Consider the following 20,354-nt stretch of genomic DNA (forward strand, 5'->3'; position numbering starts at 1 on the left):
ATACTAACAGACATGACAAACAACTGTCAATCCGCGTTGATGGCATGGAACTTCTTGCTCTGCTTTTGGGAAATGATAGTGATAATAGATTTTCAGGTGCAATAAACACATGTTTGAAAATAAAAGTTATGAATGAAAATTAACTTCTTCTTATAAAATATGTTATTTTCGTAATGGAGTAACACGTTCTTTTGCAAGTGGAGAAAACCCCCTGATCAATAATTATATTTGATGATGATTTTGTATTACAATTATGAGTTTCAGTGAAAATATGAAGAAAATTATACAAAAATGATTAAATGATAATCAGTTCACGGGTTCTAAGTAATCAAATAACATAAAGTAAAAATTTTCATTCAAAATTTAAACAACTTGAAACTTAAAAGGTCTGATAATCTTATAGAGAATGATTTGCTTTCCCAAACTGATGTCTCCACCAGACGTCGGCACAATACTATTGTCATCGCGTGTAATGCTTGTCCGGTCACCGGACATTGCAGTCGCAGTAGACGGCTGCATCACGGTGCCGTAAAGAGGTTGGTACGGTCGAAATTTGCCATTTGGGTTTCAGACCGGTCCGGCAAAAACCGGATAATGTGTAATCGCCCTAAGGATATAATTCTGATACGTGCATTTTCGGCGAGAAAATGTAGCCGATATTGGGCTTCCGAATCATGGTTCTGCTTGACATATGTGTTTATTAGTACGGTCGAAAATGACTATAGATTGGTAGTATTTACCAAAAAATTCGTTATATTTACTAATTATTTCTCTCAGTGTACTAACTATCTACCAATTGTTCTTCTGAGTGCAACATACATTAGGTTGTTCGCACTGATTAACTCAATTCCGAATACGCGTGTTTTATGTAAATAGAGTTCCTCCAGCTGTTTGTCGAAAATTTCAAAATTTATATATATAAAATAGGTAAACAATCCATTTATATTTGAATATTTTCGTTTGTGTTGCATTTATTTCAACTACCCGTCGAAATGAGCGAGCTCCGTCATAAACAGAAGGAGAATTTCACAAGTTATGTTAAAGAGGTAAACAAAAACTTCATGTTAAAGATTATAAACCATTATTTTCCCAACTCATTGTAGCCATTCAATCCAGTACATGATTTCTCTATATTGTCATGACATGATGTATGATAGATTTTTTTTTATCTTAACTTTAACTCAAAAAAAATATGAATAGACAGATATGTTTGTAGGAAATAGAACAAACATTGAAATTGCTTTCATGACAACTCCGCTTTTGTGCAAGAACAATCGACGCAGTTCAATGTTGTTCAGATGCAGAAACATGAAATTTCTATGAATTGTTTCGTGGATTGTAATTGATTGAAATTCATAGTTTGCAGATACTAATACAGATCCCCAATAAGCTCACTCTTTTAAAAAAAATCCGACTGAAAGGAATTGTTAATAAAGGAACTTCAACATGTAAAGGGAGAGATCTTCCCATTACCTGCTGCCATTAACATACCTACAGTCTATCGCAAAATTGAATGTACAAATGCTACTTGACGATACTTTCCATTTATTTGGTATAAAATATTTTGAATACAATGATTCTTTCGATGCATATTTATTACTCACCCATTTAACTAGCTATACGTGCAATGAAATTCCGAGAAAAACTTTCTGCTAATTGTTTATTCATAAAAATTGAAAATAATCTCTATTCTAGACATCGCAAAATTGAGTGTACACCTTAAATTTCTCCGAACAAATTAGACTTGTAAGTAAGTTTCTTTGTGAATTAGCGTACTTTTTTCATCAATGACTGGTGTAAATACTCAACCCTTGCTTGGGCAGTGTTGGTTTCTGTTTTTTTTTTTATTGATATTTGATTTTTTTTATCAAAATGGCAAGTTAGAGGAAAGAAATTAGATATTGTTATATGTATAATTTTCTTTCAATTTATAAATCAGAACTTCAGAGTTTGGCTGTCGTCTTCTAACTGAGTCAGTTCCACTTTATTAGTCTTTTTAAGTGTTATATAAACAATACATTTGAATGATCGCGAACAGTTGTTTGTTTTTGATATCTAGCCCGCTAGTGGTTTTGGACCAAGTGGTCAAATACAAAACTATTACAACATGTACAATGATATTAAGTATTAATTGTAATGGAAAGATATTGCAGGAAATAGTAGCTGCTGTCAGAAGAACCCACTCTACAGTAAAGAAAATCATAAACAAGTGGAAATACAAAGGAACCATGGAAAATTTCCCGGTACAGAACGCAAACGGACCCTTTCTTTTGATGATGAACGGGTAATTGTTCGAACATTGCGAAAGAATACTAAAACAAATATTCCTAAATTGACTACCGAAGTGGCCGGCATCATTAGGAGACCTGTCTGCACAGACACTGCCCGGAGAGCAGCGTACAGGAACATCTGAGAGGTCGTGTTGGCCGTGAAAAGTATTACATCTTAAAGGAGAATATGAAAAAACGACTACAGTTTGCTAAGGCATATGCAAACAGACCTAAGGAGTTCTGGAACAGGGTCTTTTATACGAATGAGCCGAAGAGCAATCTCTTTGAATCGGATTGAAGACAATGGCGCGGAGGAAACCAGGATCGGTGGCGGTAGTCAGTTGATGTATGGTTCATTGGCGGCTTCTGGAACTGGCCCCAATATTGTGTATCGATTCGGCGATGGACAAGATGGCCTAATTGATCTTCCTTAAACGTAACCTGCAGTCTCCCGTTCAGTAATTCGGTCTCCCTCGTGATTACTACTTTCAACAGAATAATGACCCGATGCAAACTGACTTCGTGGTGCTGGTGCTGGTGCTCAAAACGCCCTCGGAATCACCGAACTTGAACACTATTGAGGAAAATCATGAACCATCCATCCATCAAAATCCAGGAAACGAAGCGAAACTCAAAACGACGATCACGGAGATCTGGGAGGTACTTCCGTCTACAGTGACCAAAAATCTTGCCTTGGTGCTTGCAGGAACTGCTGGACGCCAAAGGGGAACCACAACAAATATCAGGGGATTGATTTTTGTTATCTATTAACATTTCTGAACTGATTTCAATTTTCGTTTAAAGAAAAACTTGGACTGTACACTCAATTTCGCAACGTCTTAATTGGAGGTTTTTCGTTTGTATTTTAAACATGAAGTAGAAATGTGACCATTTTAATTTTTTTCTCATCACTACATGAGAGTAAAATGGATCGATTTTACGATGAAAATAAGTCGTTTTTATTATTTATTTTGAAACCCCGAAAAATTCAACAACAAACCAGCACGAGTTGTATACTCAATTTTGCGATTGACTGTATACTCCAACATGATATTCCAATGCAAAGCATATTAAAAGAATAAATGTATGTTGATCATTTGCAGACATTCAATGACGATTTCTCATCGGATGCCTTCAATCTTAAACTACTTACAGGTAGGTACATAAACACAGGATATAAGAGCGTATTCATTTCGCTAATATTATTCAATTAAAACTGCCAATATCATACTTATGTTTCAAACCTTTGTAGACTCTTAAAGTGTTGTGTAGTGTGTAGTGTTTCAGTAATATTCAATCGAAAAACTTGTAAAAGAAACTGAATCTATTTCGGAAAGAAATAAACCTTTTGTCAAGATATACCTTGATTCAAGAGTAATCGGAAGAAGTTCTCTTTTGATTAAATTAGATGAAAGTGGATCGTAAGAAGATGGAGTATTTGTTGATCAGAAAAAGATAGCATAGAGAAAAAAGAAGATAACATTTTAGTTGATTGGCAAAAGATATAGACTATAATGGATGTTAGGTAGTATACATTGAAGCGATAGAGATGCTATATTTCTACATTGAATAAAAAGTTCATGCATGATCAATACATTTCATCATATCTTTTTTGTTTTGTTTCTGAGAGGCTTCAACACTAAACTTACCACGAGGGTGAAAGTCGAAAAAAAATCCTAAAAATGTCGAAATATACAGGATAAATATGGTATGTCACGTTTTTCAACAAAACCATATAAATCGAGTCATTGTTCATTATCTATTCATAAAGGGTCACTTGACCCGCTGTGGTAGGAATATATATACATGAAAGGTCGGTAGGTTTAGTGTTCAACTATGCAACTCATTGCCCTCTAAAATACAATACATTTCAGTTCGAACTGCATGTAGAAAGATGAATTCATTTCATTCAATAAGTTCAATGGAAAAATAGTCTCTTTAGCTCGCGGAATTAAGTTTAGTACATTTATATGTTTATGTGTAGGATTTGGTACATATCGACTACATTTTTGATATAAAGATAAGATGTACATAATTTCAAACTCCCAAGTTTTAAAATATTTTTCGAACATTTTTTTTATTTTTTTTGTGTGAGGATGTAGTGGACAAAATTATCGGGAAGAAATTAAAAATTAATTTCTTTTTGTTTTTTCAAATTATGTGGATTAACACATTTTTTGCCAACTTTTTTAGTAGCAAATCCTATTAGCCTTATCAGTCAGCTTTCATTTCATTCCTATAACGTTCCTATAGTAACCTTCAGTACATACATATTTTTGTTTGAGTGCAAAATTTCCCCATCGTCTTTGATAATTAATTGTTCAATAAATAATGATCGCATCCAAAACCGAAGGGCGTTTTTGAAAGCTCCAATAAATTCTGTACAGGAATAATGTGTTACATGTGTTCATTTTATGTACCAAAATTGTATTTTATTTGTAATAAAAAAATTATAGGAGGTTGTGTCCAAGGTACAACCGCATTGTTGACGTAGAACTACACTGTTATTTTATATAAGTCGCTTGTTTATACCTTCGGATATTATTCTATAATGCTGTGAAATTTGCAGAAACTTGCAAGTATCAAATATCATGCTACATGTTATTTAGTATTACCTCAAAGGAATCGCACCTCTAGGCATCGTTCGTACAACGTAAACCAAGCGCCAAACAAGCATTCGCCATAGCATGCATACAGAGCCATACATTGATGGCTTGAAACTACTAGGAACATAAACACTTCTCATCATTTTGCATCATTTTAAATACTTCTCATGCTCGAGAGAAGCGAAGCTGTCACACTTAGTGGAGGAAGTTTTGCTACTGGCAAGCGAAACCTAATCACATACAAAATTCCAGAACGACATTTACTTTCTTGGTGACTAAACAAATAAACTTTTTTTGTTAATAACAACCTCGAAAACAGTAGCAATGCTTCATTATGATGAATATTAGCGCAAATGCAATCCTAGTTGAAGGCAGTTTTGCGACTGGCACGCGAACCCAAATAACTTATAACATTCCAGTAAGACATTCAAGATGCTTGGTATTCCCCAAATAATTTTTTGGCGCACAACCTTAACGCTTAACGCTTGACGTGCCGAAATCGCCTACTCCGCTGTTATTCGATGCGGTGTCACACTCGCGAAGGCTCAGTTCAGTGCGAGCGTTTTTCACTGCACCAACATCGCGTGCATCATTAGATGACGCTCGCCTCGAAATTTTATTGCCCTGGCAATGCGTTCGTTTTTTGCAGGGCTCGAGCCAGCCTTCCTCTTCTTCTTGCTCATCACACACTATGCGAAGCATCCAATTTATGACGTGGAAAGAAAAACACGATACAAATAACGCGAAAAATGAACTGGAAAACCACACGACGATATCCAAGCTGAATTACCACTGGTGGGGTCCAATCTTAGATCGAAGCGCAGCGAAAGCAAAGTGAACTGGATTGCTCAACAGTCCGACGCCAAATGAAAGTTTGCCTCAGCGAGATCCACTGTTTATACTCTAGTCAAGTATTCCCCTTCATTCTTCTACTTTTCCTTTGTTCACGGAGACTTTAAATCCTACGATTTTCCCTCCGTTGGTCGTCGATAAGTTGCTCGTTATTCGGGAAAGCACACAAATGGACAGAACAAATGTATGAGAAAATGGAAACGTCATGAAATTTAACCATTTACAAACCAGGGAATTCTAATGTATAGCATATTAAACAAATCTTACGGTATTTCTGATTCGTTTAGTATGTAAATTGCCAAAATCCGTTCGCGGCAAAAATAGTTATTAACGTTAACTTTATTTAATAAAAACGTGACCTGTTTTCTGATTTGGCACCCTTAATGAAAGACGTAGTTCTACGTCAAAAATCGGCAATTATTTTTCGAGCAACCCAATTTTTTTAAAGAATCAATAATATTAGTAACAAAATTTAGTGCATCAATGTCAAAAAAACATTCAGATGATAATTTATAAAATCTTATTATGAAACTGCATAGGGATCGGTCTAGAACATGTTATTTGTTTCTTGAATATAAAAGTCTTCATTAGAGGCGAATGAACTTCAAAGTTTAAAGCCTCTTAAAAACAAAGAAAGAAAGAAAGAAAGAACGTCTTCATTATAAAGTCACATATGAAACATATAATGTTTTGATATTTTATTCTACAGGTGAAATTGAGGCGGCAAGAGTTAATAATGTCTGCATGTATACCGCATACTGTATGAAAGATAACAAATACATCGACGAAAAAGAAGGCGTTCTCATCATAACAAATTTTCGACTCTCATTTTTATGTGATACTACTGATAACGAAGAGGTTAGTTTATTCATATAATAAAAAATATTTCATACATAAAATCGCTCACAAAGTGCGTCTGACAATATGAACAAAACATTTTGAGTATTGCATACAATGACACTACTTTTTGATAGATTTTTCTGTTTTAAATTCAGTGCATAGATCCGTATGGTCGCAGCAATTTGTGTTTCGGTCATTTCATTTATAATCAACATATTTTTGAAAATTAGAACAAAAAATCCTCAATTCCTAACTAAATATTTGGATTTGAGTTACGATTTAGAATTGAATCTGAATACGCCCTTTTGAAAATCGTACATAAAATTGGCCACCATATGTTTAAGAAAATTTTGATTTAAAGTAGCGACCACGGTATATAGTTTTTTTTTTTGGCTGATTTGGCGTGAAATTACTCTATAATTAAAGAAATATGAACAACTCATTATTTCACTTCTGTCTTTTCGATTATTATCATTACTGTCTTAGTAATAATGTTTATCCTTAGTTTTCAGCTTATCAGAAAAACACATTTCTAGGCAAATACGATGTGTCTCTTTCGAACATTGATAAAATATATCAGATCACGGAAAAAAAGAAACGAGTAGTGAATCCACAGGTGAAAAATAGCAACAAAATTGAAACCATCAAAATTGTTTGCAAGGTAATGTACAGCGCTATGCAAAGCTTAAATGAAGTTATAATTATTCAAATAATTTTGTAGAATTTCAGGATATTCACATTTGGCTTTAGAAATGCTGGCATTGGTAAAGGAAAGTACGTCGCGGATGCATTGGTAAAGTTTGCATTTCCAGCGAAGCATAATCTTCTCTTTCTCTACAACTATAAGTATGTTCACGCATTACGATTTTGTCACATAACTATCTAATGAAAACTTCTATTTGCAGAGAAAAATATTATCATTCAAGTCGATCAATATGTATGTTCAGCAATAAAAGTGATTGGATGAATGAGATTAAGCGTTGCGGGGCGGAGACTGGATGGAGAGTGTTTTCCAAGGAAAAGATGGAAATTGGCAGTGTGCTGCCTATGCACTATGTTATACCAAAACATCTGACTGATAAGGAGTATCTCCAGCTTTCTAAAAGTTTTAGAAACTGTAGTTCTGCTATATGGGTAGGTTTACAACTATCTCAAATTTCTATATTTTGGTATGTATATTGTATGTTTGGCCGGTTGCTCTGAGCTGCCTTTTATGTTTTCACTTAGGTCACGTAACCACTATTTTAATTCGGATTTGAAAAAAATTATAAATATACGTGCGGTAACTTTGAGATCACAGAACATTCTGCCACCCGTTTATTATTTTTAATTTCAAAATTCTACTTCCTCGATCGTCCGTATAACGGAAGGGTTTACTCATTTTAACGAACCTTATTCTTATTATGGTACACTACACTACCAAGGCGCGGAACGATGAGGCTAGCTTGCTCTCGGTTTCCCTCTTTAGTTTCTGCTGCACAGTCAGGCATCCGGAACCCAGTTTCCGTTCGACGCTCTCGCCCATCTCCAGAAGGGAGAGAATGTTGTAAATGCTGGATTGGCTATATCCGCCGGACACGAAGTGCCTCACGATGTCCAAATTTTTCGCTCCAGGGTGGAGATGGCAGTATGAATAATGTGCGATTAACATAGAACGTTACGGAAAAGAACGTCTACGTTCCGTCAACGTCTCCACCAATTCACACATGCAGTCAATGCTTGCACCAGCACCGTCATGTCAAATGTCAAACGAATGATTTATTCAATGTTATTCATGGTGTCGCCATCTATTTAGAAAAATTCAGTGAAAATCATTGAACTATATTATTTAAATGCCTAAAACCTGTAGTCCCGACCCTTTTTTAACAATAATAATATATAGACTGTTTTTCTCAGCTAGTCGTGAATTGATTTTGACTGAGAAATTTGAAACTGGGAGATATGTTGGCATAAAAAATGCAGCCAAAATCAAAACAAAAGCCGAGACACAAAGCCCAGACAAAAACCCAACGAGCCGTCCGTCTCCGTCAATTAAGTGCGATTCACATACAACATACACGTCACGTTCACGTCCCGTCACGTCACGATACGTCAATGATTCTACCATGCAATTTTCATGAAAACATTCCCATACACCAGCAACGTAACGACCCGGCAGCATACGTTCAACGAAAACGACCGGCAGGATTTGTAGAAAAGAATAATGTGCGATTCACATAGCACGTTACGGAGAAGAACGTCTACGTTCCGTCAACGTCTCCACCAATTCACACATGCAGTCAATGCTTCCACCAGCACCGTCACGTCAAATGCCAAACGAATGATTTATTTAATTTTATTCATGGTGTCGCCACCTACAACAATTTTAAATTGCAATGCCCTCTTTCAAAACAGCATGCCTAGAATCAGTTCTAAATTTTGAAAAATTCAATGAGAATCATTGAATTCAATTATTTAAATGCTTGAACCCCGTAGTCCGACCCTTATGCAATAATAATAATAAATAGAATAATTCTTTCAACTAGTCGCGAATGATTTTCACTCCGAAATTTGGAGCTAAGAGATATGTTGGCATAAAAAGTACAGTAAGTTACTTATAAAGCGATATGCTGAGGCACCACTCAGTGTCGCATTGGAGTCGGTTTTGACCAGTATTTGGACATTTGCGACTGGTGGCGACTTCCAATGTGGGGCCATAGTTTGGGCCCCGAACTCAATGTTTACAAAAATGTCCAACTAGAGGTAAAAATGTCTAATTAAACGTGTTGCATCACAGATCTGTTCAATTAGCTTAATGTCGATGTAGATGTAAATTACTGTATAACCAAATCAAAACAAAAGCCGAGACACAAAGCCCAGACAAAAACCAAACGAGCCGTCCGTCTCCGTCAATTATTCTTTTCTACAAACCCTGCCGGTCGTTTTCGTTGAACGTATGCTGACGGGTCGTTACGTTGCTGGTGTATGTGAATGTTTTCATGAGAATTGCATGGTAGAATCATTGACGTATCGTGACGTGACGGGACGTGAACGTGACGTGACGGGACGTGAACGTGACGTGTATGTTGTATGTGAATCGCACTTAAGAGAATTATTCTATTTATTATGGTGCCTCAGCATATCGCATTATAAGTAACTTACTGTACTTTTTATGCCAATATATCTCTTAGCTCCAAATTTCGGAGTGAAAATCATTCGCGACTAGTTGAGAGAATTATTCTATTTATTATTATTGTTGAATAAGGGTCGGACTAAGGGGTTCAAGCATTTTAATTTAATGATTTTCATTGAATTTTTCAAAATTTAGGACTGATTCTAGGCATGCTGATTCGAAAGAGGGCATTGCAATTTAAAATTGTTGTAGATGGCGACACCATGAATACATTAAATAAACCATTCGTTTGACATTTGACGTGACGGGCTGGTGGAAGTATTGACTGCATGTGTGAATTGGTGGAGACGTTGACGGAACGTAGACGTTCTTCTCCGTAACGTTCTATGTGAATCGCACATTATTCTTTTCTACAAATCTTGCCGGTCGTTTTCGTTGAACGTATGCTGACGGGTCGTTACGTTGCCGGTGCATGTGAATGTTTTCATATGAATTGCATGGTAGCATATCTGACGTAACGGAACGTGACGGGACGTGAACGTGACGTGGATGTTGTATGTGAATCGCACTTAAAGGGTACTTAACGTCACCGCACAGTGAGGAATCGCTGGCTATCAGGCAAAAAATGAAAATTGCCTCAACTTTTTCGTTATATTTTTCCTTTCTTGCTTTTGTGCCTCAATCCTAAATTCAAACGCAATATAATTTTTTTTGACTTTTCAAAGTTTTACATATTGACGTTTTTTTGACAATTTTTTGAAAGAATTACTACATTACTTTGAAACGCTCTGCAGCTTCAATGATAGTTTGGATTTTTTTTACGTCAAAGGAAAAGTTCTTTGAAAAATCTAGACCCTTTATTTTATCTAGGATTTATTGAATCAAAACCTAATTAATCAATTGATGAAAATTTTCGTATCACAGTAATCTGTAGAGGATATAATAAAAATTTGGGCTAAACATCACTAAATTTATCACTGAAAAGCAATAAAAAAGAAAATTAAATTAAAGTGTCAAAGATCTTGTAGATAATGATGAAATGGTAACGGCATTGTTTAAATTCCATTTCAAGATTGATGGAAAATGCGTCAATTACTTAACAAATACAACTTCTGCGCAATGCTACTATGCTTGTGAAGTTCTTCTTGAATGGCGTTAACGTTCCCTGTGGAACCTGGAACTTCGAGTCGTGAGTGGCGGCGGGCCGTTGAAACTGATGATTATCGGGTGATGGTCGCTGCCACTCACGACTCGAAGGTCCAGGTGGATAATTAAAAGAGCTGAATGGGCAAGCTGTTAAACGTCCTCCGTCTTCCTAATATTTGAAACCAAACCACCATTGCCCCTTCCTACATAACAATAAAAAGGAGAGGTCAAGAAGTGGATAAAGTTTCTGCATGCGGCCAAACGGCTACCAGTCGGAAACCCAATGCAGGAAGCTGCCATGAAAAGGTCGTCGGCTTTTTTCCACCCTAGCCTACTCGCCAAGCTGAGAGTTGGCTGCTGGAATATCAACGACTGTGTTCAATGGCACCTCAAGCAGCTTCCATCGTAATTCCGGGATTGTGCCGCACGGCGGGTATATACAACTGATGGTCACCGAAATCGGGGCCTCGGACTGCTATTATTGGCAGATCAGTGGAAATATGCTTTCGCAAATGGGGAATGTTTCTCTGGACACTTAAAGCAAATGAGTGTCGCAGAACGGTGCCCGCTTGGTGTGCCGGTGGAATTTTCCCCCGATAATTTTCTGAATTTTTGTTGGTGAAAATTGGTTTATCTCTTGTAGGGCGATGATAAATAGGCACAACCTAAGGTCAAGTATCTCCAGTTCTCCCAAGTTGTAGTGCAGCTCATAAATGTTCCATTGCAGGGCGTGATTGGTGGATGTGTTGGTGAGCAGACTTTGCTGTTGATGGGCCACTCTCCAATTCCCCATTACACCAATGGGGAATTGGAGAGATAGTGGCACTGGCTGCAACGATTCCCAACGGAACTCCACAGACGATAACAGATTGAGTGGCCTTGCCATTCAGAGGCAGCTGAAGAAACGTGATGAGGTTCTTCGGGGAGTTGGTGGCGGATACTTCGGTGATGACGATACAGGGTAGCGAGAGTCGAACAATATCAGCAGATGAAACTCCAGCGAGATCGATCGAAGAACGCGTGTTTCCACCCCTGTGCGTCTCGAGATTTCATGCAGTTTCCACGTGGTTCCTCGGGGAACAGATTTATGAATGCCTTACCAAAGAAATTCTTGGTTTTTTTAGTAAAACCAGTTATCGAGTCATTAACGCACGCATTGGGAATCTCTTATCCATTATACTTCGATGCATTTTGTATTTTTGTGTTCGTTTTCGTTCGTTCGTTCGGTTTTTGTATGTACTTTTGTGTTCGTTTTTTTCCAGGTATGGAGCATACAAAATGCGGCTTTAATAAGGATGGCTGAGCTGTGTCCGGACATCGCTAATTCTACGATAGAGAACACCATGTTGGAGCATGTCCGTAGATGCGATCCAATAAAACGACCACCACATCTAATGGAACTATCGAAGCTTCTCCCCAATATCCAGGAAGTGAATTTAAGTTACCTCAAGTTACGAAAACTGTGCATATTAGAAAATGATCGCGAATTTATGGTAATATTTGTTGATTCTATCTAACATTGATGATTTTATGCTCTCGATTTCAGACACAGGATTCACGATTTTACTCGCTACTCGACAAAACATACTGGCTTCTGTATGTGTCGGTTTGTCTCAAACAATCCGTCGAGGCTGCTAAAATGTTGAATAATGGGTGCACCGTTGTATTACAAGAGATTAATAATCGTGATATGTGTAGTGTTATTTCTAGCTTAGTTCAAATTTTGCTGGATGATAGCTTTCGAACAATCAACGGATTCCAGACAATAATACAAAAAGAATGGATTAGTTTGGGTCACCCCTTCAGCGATCGTCTAGGGCATGTGTACCATCCCAACTCAAATGAAAGGAGTCCCCTATTTTTGCTCTTTTTGGATTGTGTATGGCAACTGTTACATCAATTTCCAGAAGAATTTGAATTCTCCGAAACATTTTTAACGAGCCTGTGGGATTCCGTTTTTCTACCTATTTTTGACACATTCCAGTTCAATTCAGAGACTGAACGGCAGATGGCACAGTTAAATGATCGCATAATTCTAAGGCCCGTTTGGGACTGGGGAGAACAGTTCAGCGATAAAGATATCTCGCTGTTCACAAATCCGTTATATCGAAAAGCTCTTGATGATAAACGTAATGTACACGAAAAAGTTCTCAGATTACCCCCAACGGCATATCGGCTTCCTTGTATTGGCGATATGAGGGAAATTAATGGTTTAACACGAAATGATGCTGGTGAAGCTGCTTCGCAGTCTACAGATACATGTCCGGAGGAAAAAATATGTTCACAGGTAACAACATTATATAACTGGTTATGTGTATTCCGTATTACATGGTTTCTCTTTCAGAACTTGTTTTTGAAGCCGCAATACCGTATGCGAGATATTGAGGTTTGGCATCAGTGTTACTTCCGTTGGATTCCTTTCCTAGAAATAAAAAATGGCGGTCAGCCCCAGATTGACTTAGTGAACAGATCGGTTTTAAATAACATACACAAACTCCAAAGAGTTCTTCTATCCGGTAGCATTTCAACTTCATGTGAAAATATGTTATTTGGAAGCACCAACGACACCTATGGTACTGAAAGTCATGAAAACGACGAAAATAAGATGCCGATAGTTAACTCATTTTTCCCATTCACATCCAATCTGTCTAATACGGAAGAACTGTTAGAAATAATTATAACGAACGACGACTTTTTAAATGATGGTTCGATTCTTGATTCTGCTTCCTTGAATTACTAAATAATTTAAGCTTGAATGCGTTATAAAGATCACAGTTTGATCTGTTCTAATATATGACATAGGACGCACGTTTGTTCAAAGTGTTACGCGTACATTTTTTATGAATATAAGTTCAACTATCGCGAATTGTTAAAAGTTTGTACGAATAATTTAATATCACAAAAATTATTGTTTTCTACGACTTTTTCTTAACACCGTAAATGTTCGTCAACCAGACTGTCTTTTGTGAAACTTTTAACACAATTGATTTAGATCAGTGGCGTCCATATCGTCCATATGTGCACCCCGTGCGAAGCGCCCCTACTATGCTTATTAGCACAGACTACAGTTCAATTAATGAAACGTATGAAAAGCATGAAAATTATACGACTCCCCCAGTCTGCACACTTTCATTAGTGCACCAGAATTACGTCTATTGGTTTCTATTGCTACCATTTATTCTACGCTCTCTCGAGTTTGCGCATGTTGGTTATTGCACCAGAATTACGTATATACACACAGAATGATGTAATTGTGTTAAAGCTCTGGTCAACTGCAGAGGCGACGCGTGACCAAATGAACTACCTATTCAATCTACATTTACAACATTAAAACAACAGTATTGCGATGACAGATTTTAACTTTTTTGTTTCTCAACATTTATCTGTATAACAAAACAATCCTAAGGTCATCTATGAGTGCAAACTTAGGTTTTGCTCATAAAATAAAAGCATCTGCATCATCTTATGAAGGAAATCTTTTTTCACAGCCATCATCATAATTCCAAATAATGTGCGATTCACATAGAACGTTACGGAGAAGAACGTCTACGTTCCGTCAACGTCTCCACCAATTCACACATGCAGTCAATGCTTCCATCAGCACCGTCGCGTCAAATGTCAAACGAATGATTTATGTAATGTTATTCATGGTGTCGCCACCTACAACAATTTTAAATTGCAATGCCCTCTTTCAAATCAGCATGCCTAGAATCAGTTCTAAATTTTGAAAAATTCAATGAAAATCATTGAATTCAATTATTTAACTGCTTAAACCCCGTAGTCCGACCCTTATCCAACAATAATAATAAATAGAATATTTCTCTCAGCTAGTCGCGAATGATTTTCACTCCGAAATTTGGAGCTAAGAGATATGTTGGCATAAAAAGTACAGTAAGTTACTTATCAAGCGATATGCTGAGGCACTATTCAGTGTCGCATTGGAGTCGATTTTGACCAGTAATTGGACATTCGCGACTGTTGACGACTTTCAATGTGGGGCCATAATTTGGGCTCCGAACTAAATGTTTACAAAAATGTCCAATAAGAGGTAAAAATTTCCAATTAAACGTATTGCATCACAGATCTGTTCAATTAGCTTAATTTCGAATTAGATATAAATTACTGTACAACCAAATCAAAACAAAAGCCGAGACACAAAGCCCAGACAAAAACCAAACGAGCCGTCCGTCTCCGTCAATTATTCTTTTCTACAAATCCTGCCGGTCGTTTTCGTTGAACGTATGCTGACGGGTCGTTACGTTGCCGGTGCATGTGAATGTTTCCATAACAAATGCATAATAGAATAACTGAGGTAACGTGACGTGACGGAACGTGGACGTGACGTGGATGTTGTATGTGAATCGCACTTAACCGTTTCTGGTCAGATTTCGACCGATTTCGACAACACAAAAAGTTCTTTCAATGGATGCCGTTGTATTAGGCAATGTCAGTGTCATTCTGGCCAGCCGTTTCGAAGAAGGTTTGATGCATGTTTTGTCCAACGATAATCGAAATTATGTCTAGTCGAGATTATTAAAATTTACTAACGAAGTTCGGAGTCAATGTCATCATTTTTAAGAGCCTACGTCCAATTTATGGTCGTCATAATCGTCCTGCCAGATCAGCAATTGAGCGTCTAGTAGAATAATTAGAATGCACAGGCACAGTACAAAATGTTCCCGTGCCAGTGAGACAAAAAAGTGCCCGTAGTGTCGAGAATATTGCTGCCGCTACACTGGAGAAAACACATTACATTAATACATATACACACACATATATACACATTTTTTGTACATATTACCAAATTTTCGTAAAACTAATGTCAAATGCAATGTACATCCCTACCAACGATTCGTACATTTTACTTCATAGCATGAGTAACCTTGAGTATTTTCATGCTTAGCAACTGTGTGTGTGTGCATTCGCCATTTCTCTAGTGGAAGTGGAGCGATTCGGAGGTAAACATTTTGTTTTTGTTGATTCGTTGTACCTTAATATTTCTTTTTTTTTAGCTTCTAATCGTAGAAAACAAATTGCACTAAGCAATTATCAGCTGAATTAAACTATCAGCGCCGATTCGGACAACATCGTCTTGGATGAGGAGCAGCAGCACCTGCGCAGATCTTCGGTGTTGGCCCAACTGCCGCTCACAACAAACTTCTGCGAAAATGGAAAACTGCAAAGTTGTATGTGAATATTAACAAGAATAAAAATTATTTGAAAACAGCTTTCGAATCAAAAGGTGGCCGTACACTGTTTGCCCGGAGGTCAAATATTTGATATATTTTGACAGATAAAGTTTGATTTGATATTTGTACAAACACTATTTTGTTTGCCACTCTTAAATATTCAACAGTGTTAAACAATGTCAAACACCGAACATGGATAAAATCGACTGAAATATTCAAGGTAACCTAACCATGTACCGACAGGTTCGAAGAACAGACTAAAAAAGTATTCGAGGCATCCAAAAATTGAATATTTGCTTGTTGTGTTTTGTGTAGCATATATTTGATCAGTACACGTCGACCAAATTTTATCTGTCAAAAAGAGTCAAATATTTGACTTCGGTCAAACAGTGTATGAGCACCAAAAGATTTATTATTCGACAAATATCGTTATTGCTGTGATTATCCCTTTACAAATGAGGGCCAACATATTCATTGATATTGCCCCAAAATTGAGCCAATATTGCCCCTACAAATCGTGATTTTGCCTGAAATTTGTGTCTACCAATTTGTTTTTGTAGATTGTACCAATAATTAGTAAGGTAGAAAATGACTAGCGAATTGGTAATATTTACCTAACAATTTGTCATATTTACTAATTATTTCTCTTAGTGTAGCGCATCAATTGAGTAAAGGCCCATTTATACGTTGCTAGTAGCTGACTTGTCAATGAGCAGCTACTGACCCGGTGAACTCGCTTGACAATTGGTTTATTCGCCTTGTCCGTTCACACAGTGTGAGCTGTTGGCGAGAAACTAGATATGACGGCACGGGTTTACCAGGGATGCCAGGCGATTTTTCAAAAGTCCATCAAATAGTCAGAAACAGCAATCAGGTCCGAATTTGTCAGATGATTGATCCGAAATCTATTTCTCTATTGGCAGTTTTCTTCTTAGGTTTTCAGTTGAATGTATCATTACACAATTTTATAGCGAAACAGAAGCTGATCGTGATTAAAAATACATACTTTGTGCTGAATTTCTTTGAACTGAAGGTACTATCCGAAAAAACAGAAAGAAAAAAGGGATTCGGGCCAGGAATTGGATGCAAAGAAAAGGAACAACAAATACAATATTGAAGGAACTCTGCGATGAGGATCCCCGAGATTACAAAGCAGTGTTGAGAATAACACCTGAACAGGTGGAAAAACTATTGGGTTTAATTGCTCCACAAATACAACGCCAAGATACACTCATGAGGGATGCTGTACCTGCAAGAGTGAAATTAGAAATGACATTGATGTGCCTTTTTTCTGGAATATCGTTCAGATTGTTATTGATATTTTTTTAGAATCTCGAAAGCATCCATAGCTAAGATAATTCCGGAGGTATGTGATGCTATAAATGGCAGTCTGAAAGATTTTTTTAAATTTTTTTTTTTTTTAATTTATTTCGCCTTGCCAGCAGCTTCGTATACCAATTTGTGAAATGAAAATGATAGTAGATTTGCAGTTGGAATAAATATTCATCAAAAATTAAAATAATGAATGAAAATGTACTTTTTTAAATCGAGTAAGTATTCTGTTTCTTAGAACAATACTTTTTTTTGCAAGTTATGAGTGAATTTTGAATGAAAATTGTGCCTGATAATGATTCTATATTAGAGATTCTCAAGAAAACTATCTCAAAAAGAAAGCGTGCCCCGCCAGCGTGCAAAACGAAATAACAACGATTTCATTTAGAAACTATGAGGGTTTTATTTGTTTTTCCAATAATTCTCAAGTCTTTAAATATCTTCGCATATTTTCAAATATCTTAAAAATAGAGACATTTCTTTATATTTGGCATCCATGATTCGAACGCTAAATTCTGTTTTTGACGTTTTGAGGGATGCGAGTGCAAGTAAATTCAAAAAACTTTGAAGTAGCTCGCACGCCGGATTACACATGACACTAACTGGCATGATGTGTTCACACGGTGTGAGTAGCTCCACTGCAGTAACTGACTAGACCGACTCGTATGCTTACTCGCACCGTCTGAACCCGGCTTAAGACTCAAATCAGTCTCTCACACGTCGTTCTCTGTGACGTCGTTGTGACGAATTTTGCGAAAAGATCTTGGCCTACATCCTCACAAGATCAAATTGACGCAAGAACTGAAGCCGCTTGACCACCAGAAGCGTCGTATGTTCGTGAATTGGACTGAGCAACAATTTGATTTTTTTTACGTAGGACTACGTCTAACCTTTCAATATAGGGGCCCATTTCAATATTTTGGTGTGAAAAAGTGTTCATTTTTTGAACGCTAATACCTCTTCAATTAATGAATGGATTTTGGTTCCAAGTACACACATTGATAGGAAATATCCTCAGCAATTGTTTATATGCGATTTTTCAGCTCATATAAAGTTCAAATTTATGAAAAATTGGAAGAAAGAATTCCCTCCTTTCCCATACATTTTGTCTGTGCTCCCGCAGCAAACAGCTATTCATTACAAGCAACCACGGGTACGAGCGAAACGTATGGACAAGGTGAAGGAGGAAGAGATTATAAATAAATATAGGCGGTCGCTACAACGTTAACTATATGGCTATATAAAGTGAGCGATGGTGGGGCTTGGCCACATTCTATCATCGGACGCCAAGCAGGATGGACGATATCTTGAAATTGATTGTCAGCAAAAGACATATCGCTGCATTTGCCGGGGATGTATGCGGTGCGATACCGCAAGAGTGAGAGACAGGAGTTTCAATGGGATGTGGAGCAGGAGAGCCTATCGAAGTGTGTTAAAAGCGGTGGAAGTGTCGCGCCGGGTGAATGAGTGGCTAATAGCGATCGATTTGATAGAATGCTGGAGTTTCAAATGGTTTTATTTAGCTGTGACATATTTGTATGTTTGTATGTAACATCTTTGTCTACGGCGCGGTACCACATTAATTGAAATTTGACCCCTTTCCTGTTGACCGGTTGATCTAAAACTCGGAACACACCTTTATCTATGCAGTCATTATAAAACTGCGTATTTCATGATCTTGAAAATCCAAGATTCCAAGAAAATCTAGTAGAACACAGTTATTCATGAGGAGTGCAAAGTCCAATTATATCACGATACCAGACGGTAAATTCCTGTTACGATATGCTTGCCATCAACTGTGTGTTCGATGCCGGCTGAACAATAACTCCTAAAACATTTGCATGACAAATTTTGTTTTTTTCGTATTTGAATCTAAACGTTTGAGTGTTTCCTGAGTGCTGAGGCTTTATTTTATCCTTTGATTTTGACGTGGGACTACGTCTAACCGGAGTATATGGGGGGGTAAAATGAAAACCTAAACACAGAACATGCAGGGAAAAATGAAAGATTCCGAATGCTTATAACTCGAACATTTCTTACTGGATCGGAAAGATGTTTGCATTAATTGATAGGGAATATTTCTACGCTTCTATCGCAATTAATAAAATGTTATTTTTCATTAGATAAACAATTAAATAACTGTAAAATGTTAAGCGTTATCTAAACGCCCTAACTACCTCATTTCGATTGCAAATACATGTAAGTTGGGGGCATTTTTGTTCCGACTGAAATGTGTTTCCCTAACACAGACTTCAAATACATTGAGCTTAGGGAAATTGGCATTGCAAATACATGCAAGTCGGGGGTGTTTTTGTTCAGACTGAAATGTGTTTCCCTAACACAGACTTCAAAACCAAGATGTCTGGGGAAATCGGCTCAGCAAAAAAATGCAAACTGCGAGTACTTTTGTACTCGCTTGCCTTTGTGCAAACTAGAATATGCTTCCTTAAAACGGTCTTCCGGGGTTCTTCGGCACTCGCATGTTTTTTTTGCACTCCGAAAAGTGTTTTCCTAACATGGATTACAAAAGCGGGTACGAACACCACGCTTTGGCTCGTTTATTCAAGATTGCATTGAAGGATATACCTTAATATTTTCTGCTCACTGAATTCCTACGCATACCATTTGATGATTAGGCAAGCTGTTGATAACCAATTTCTGCGATGACGCCTATTGATTAAACAATATGCGTTTGACGTACATGTCAAATTCGAAACTGAGTGCCTGAAGTTCATCAAATTAAGCAAATTCGCGGATCGAGAAATACGTACACTTGAGAGATGCAAACTTCAGAAGGAAACGTAAAATAAAATAATCGTTTGATAATTCTTCCGTTCACATGTTTTGTCCTAGGCATCATACCAAACGTAAAAGGACTGCCATTAAATTTACTTGTAACGAAGAACATAATCTATCATAATGCATGAATTGACCTAATATGGAATTATACAATCTTTTTACTCACAAAGCAAATATATTGAATTTGATTGAATTCGGGAATTGTTTC

At 37.1% G+C, this 20,354-nt stretch overlaps 1 protein-coding gene across 2 annotated transcripts; it reads left to right on the forward strand.

Moving 5' to 3' along the window:
* Positions 1 to 839: 839 nt before the first annotated feature.
* Positions 840 to 13,701, forward strand: LOC129770029 (myotubularin-related protein 10). Of its 2 annotated transcripts, none has more exons than XM_055772608.1 (9): positions 840 to 1,046; positions 3,374 to 3,425; positions 6,438 to 6,586; positions 7,074 to 7,229; positions 7,290 to 7,414; positions 7,474 to 7,702; positions 12,089 to 12,319; positions 12,373 to 13,113; positions 13,171 to 13,701. In XM_055772608.1, exons 1-9 carry the CDS (start codon positions 993 to 995, stop codon positions 13,564 to 13,566), a joined length of 2,133 nt encoding a protein of 710 aa, XP_055628583.1. In that variant the 5' UTR covers positions 840 to 992; the 3' UTR covers positions 13,567 to 13,701. The 2 variants fall into 2 exon arrangements, with proteins under 2 accessions (XP_055628583.1, XP_055628584.1); XM_055772609.1 differs by having other exon boundaries at positions 867 to 927.
* Positions 13,702 to 20,354: the final 6,653 nt, after the last annotated feature.

Source organism: Toxorhynchites rutilus, chromosome 2, assembly GCF_029784135.1.
Source record: "Toxorhynchites rutilus septentrionalis strain SRP chromosome 2, ASM2978413v1, whole genome shotgun sequence".
Taxonomy (NCBI): Eukaryota; Metazoa; Arthropoda; class Insecta; order Diptera; family Culicidae; genus Toxorhynchites; species Toxorhynchites rutilus.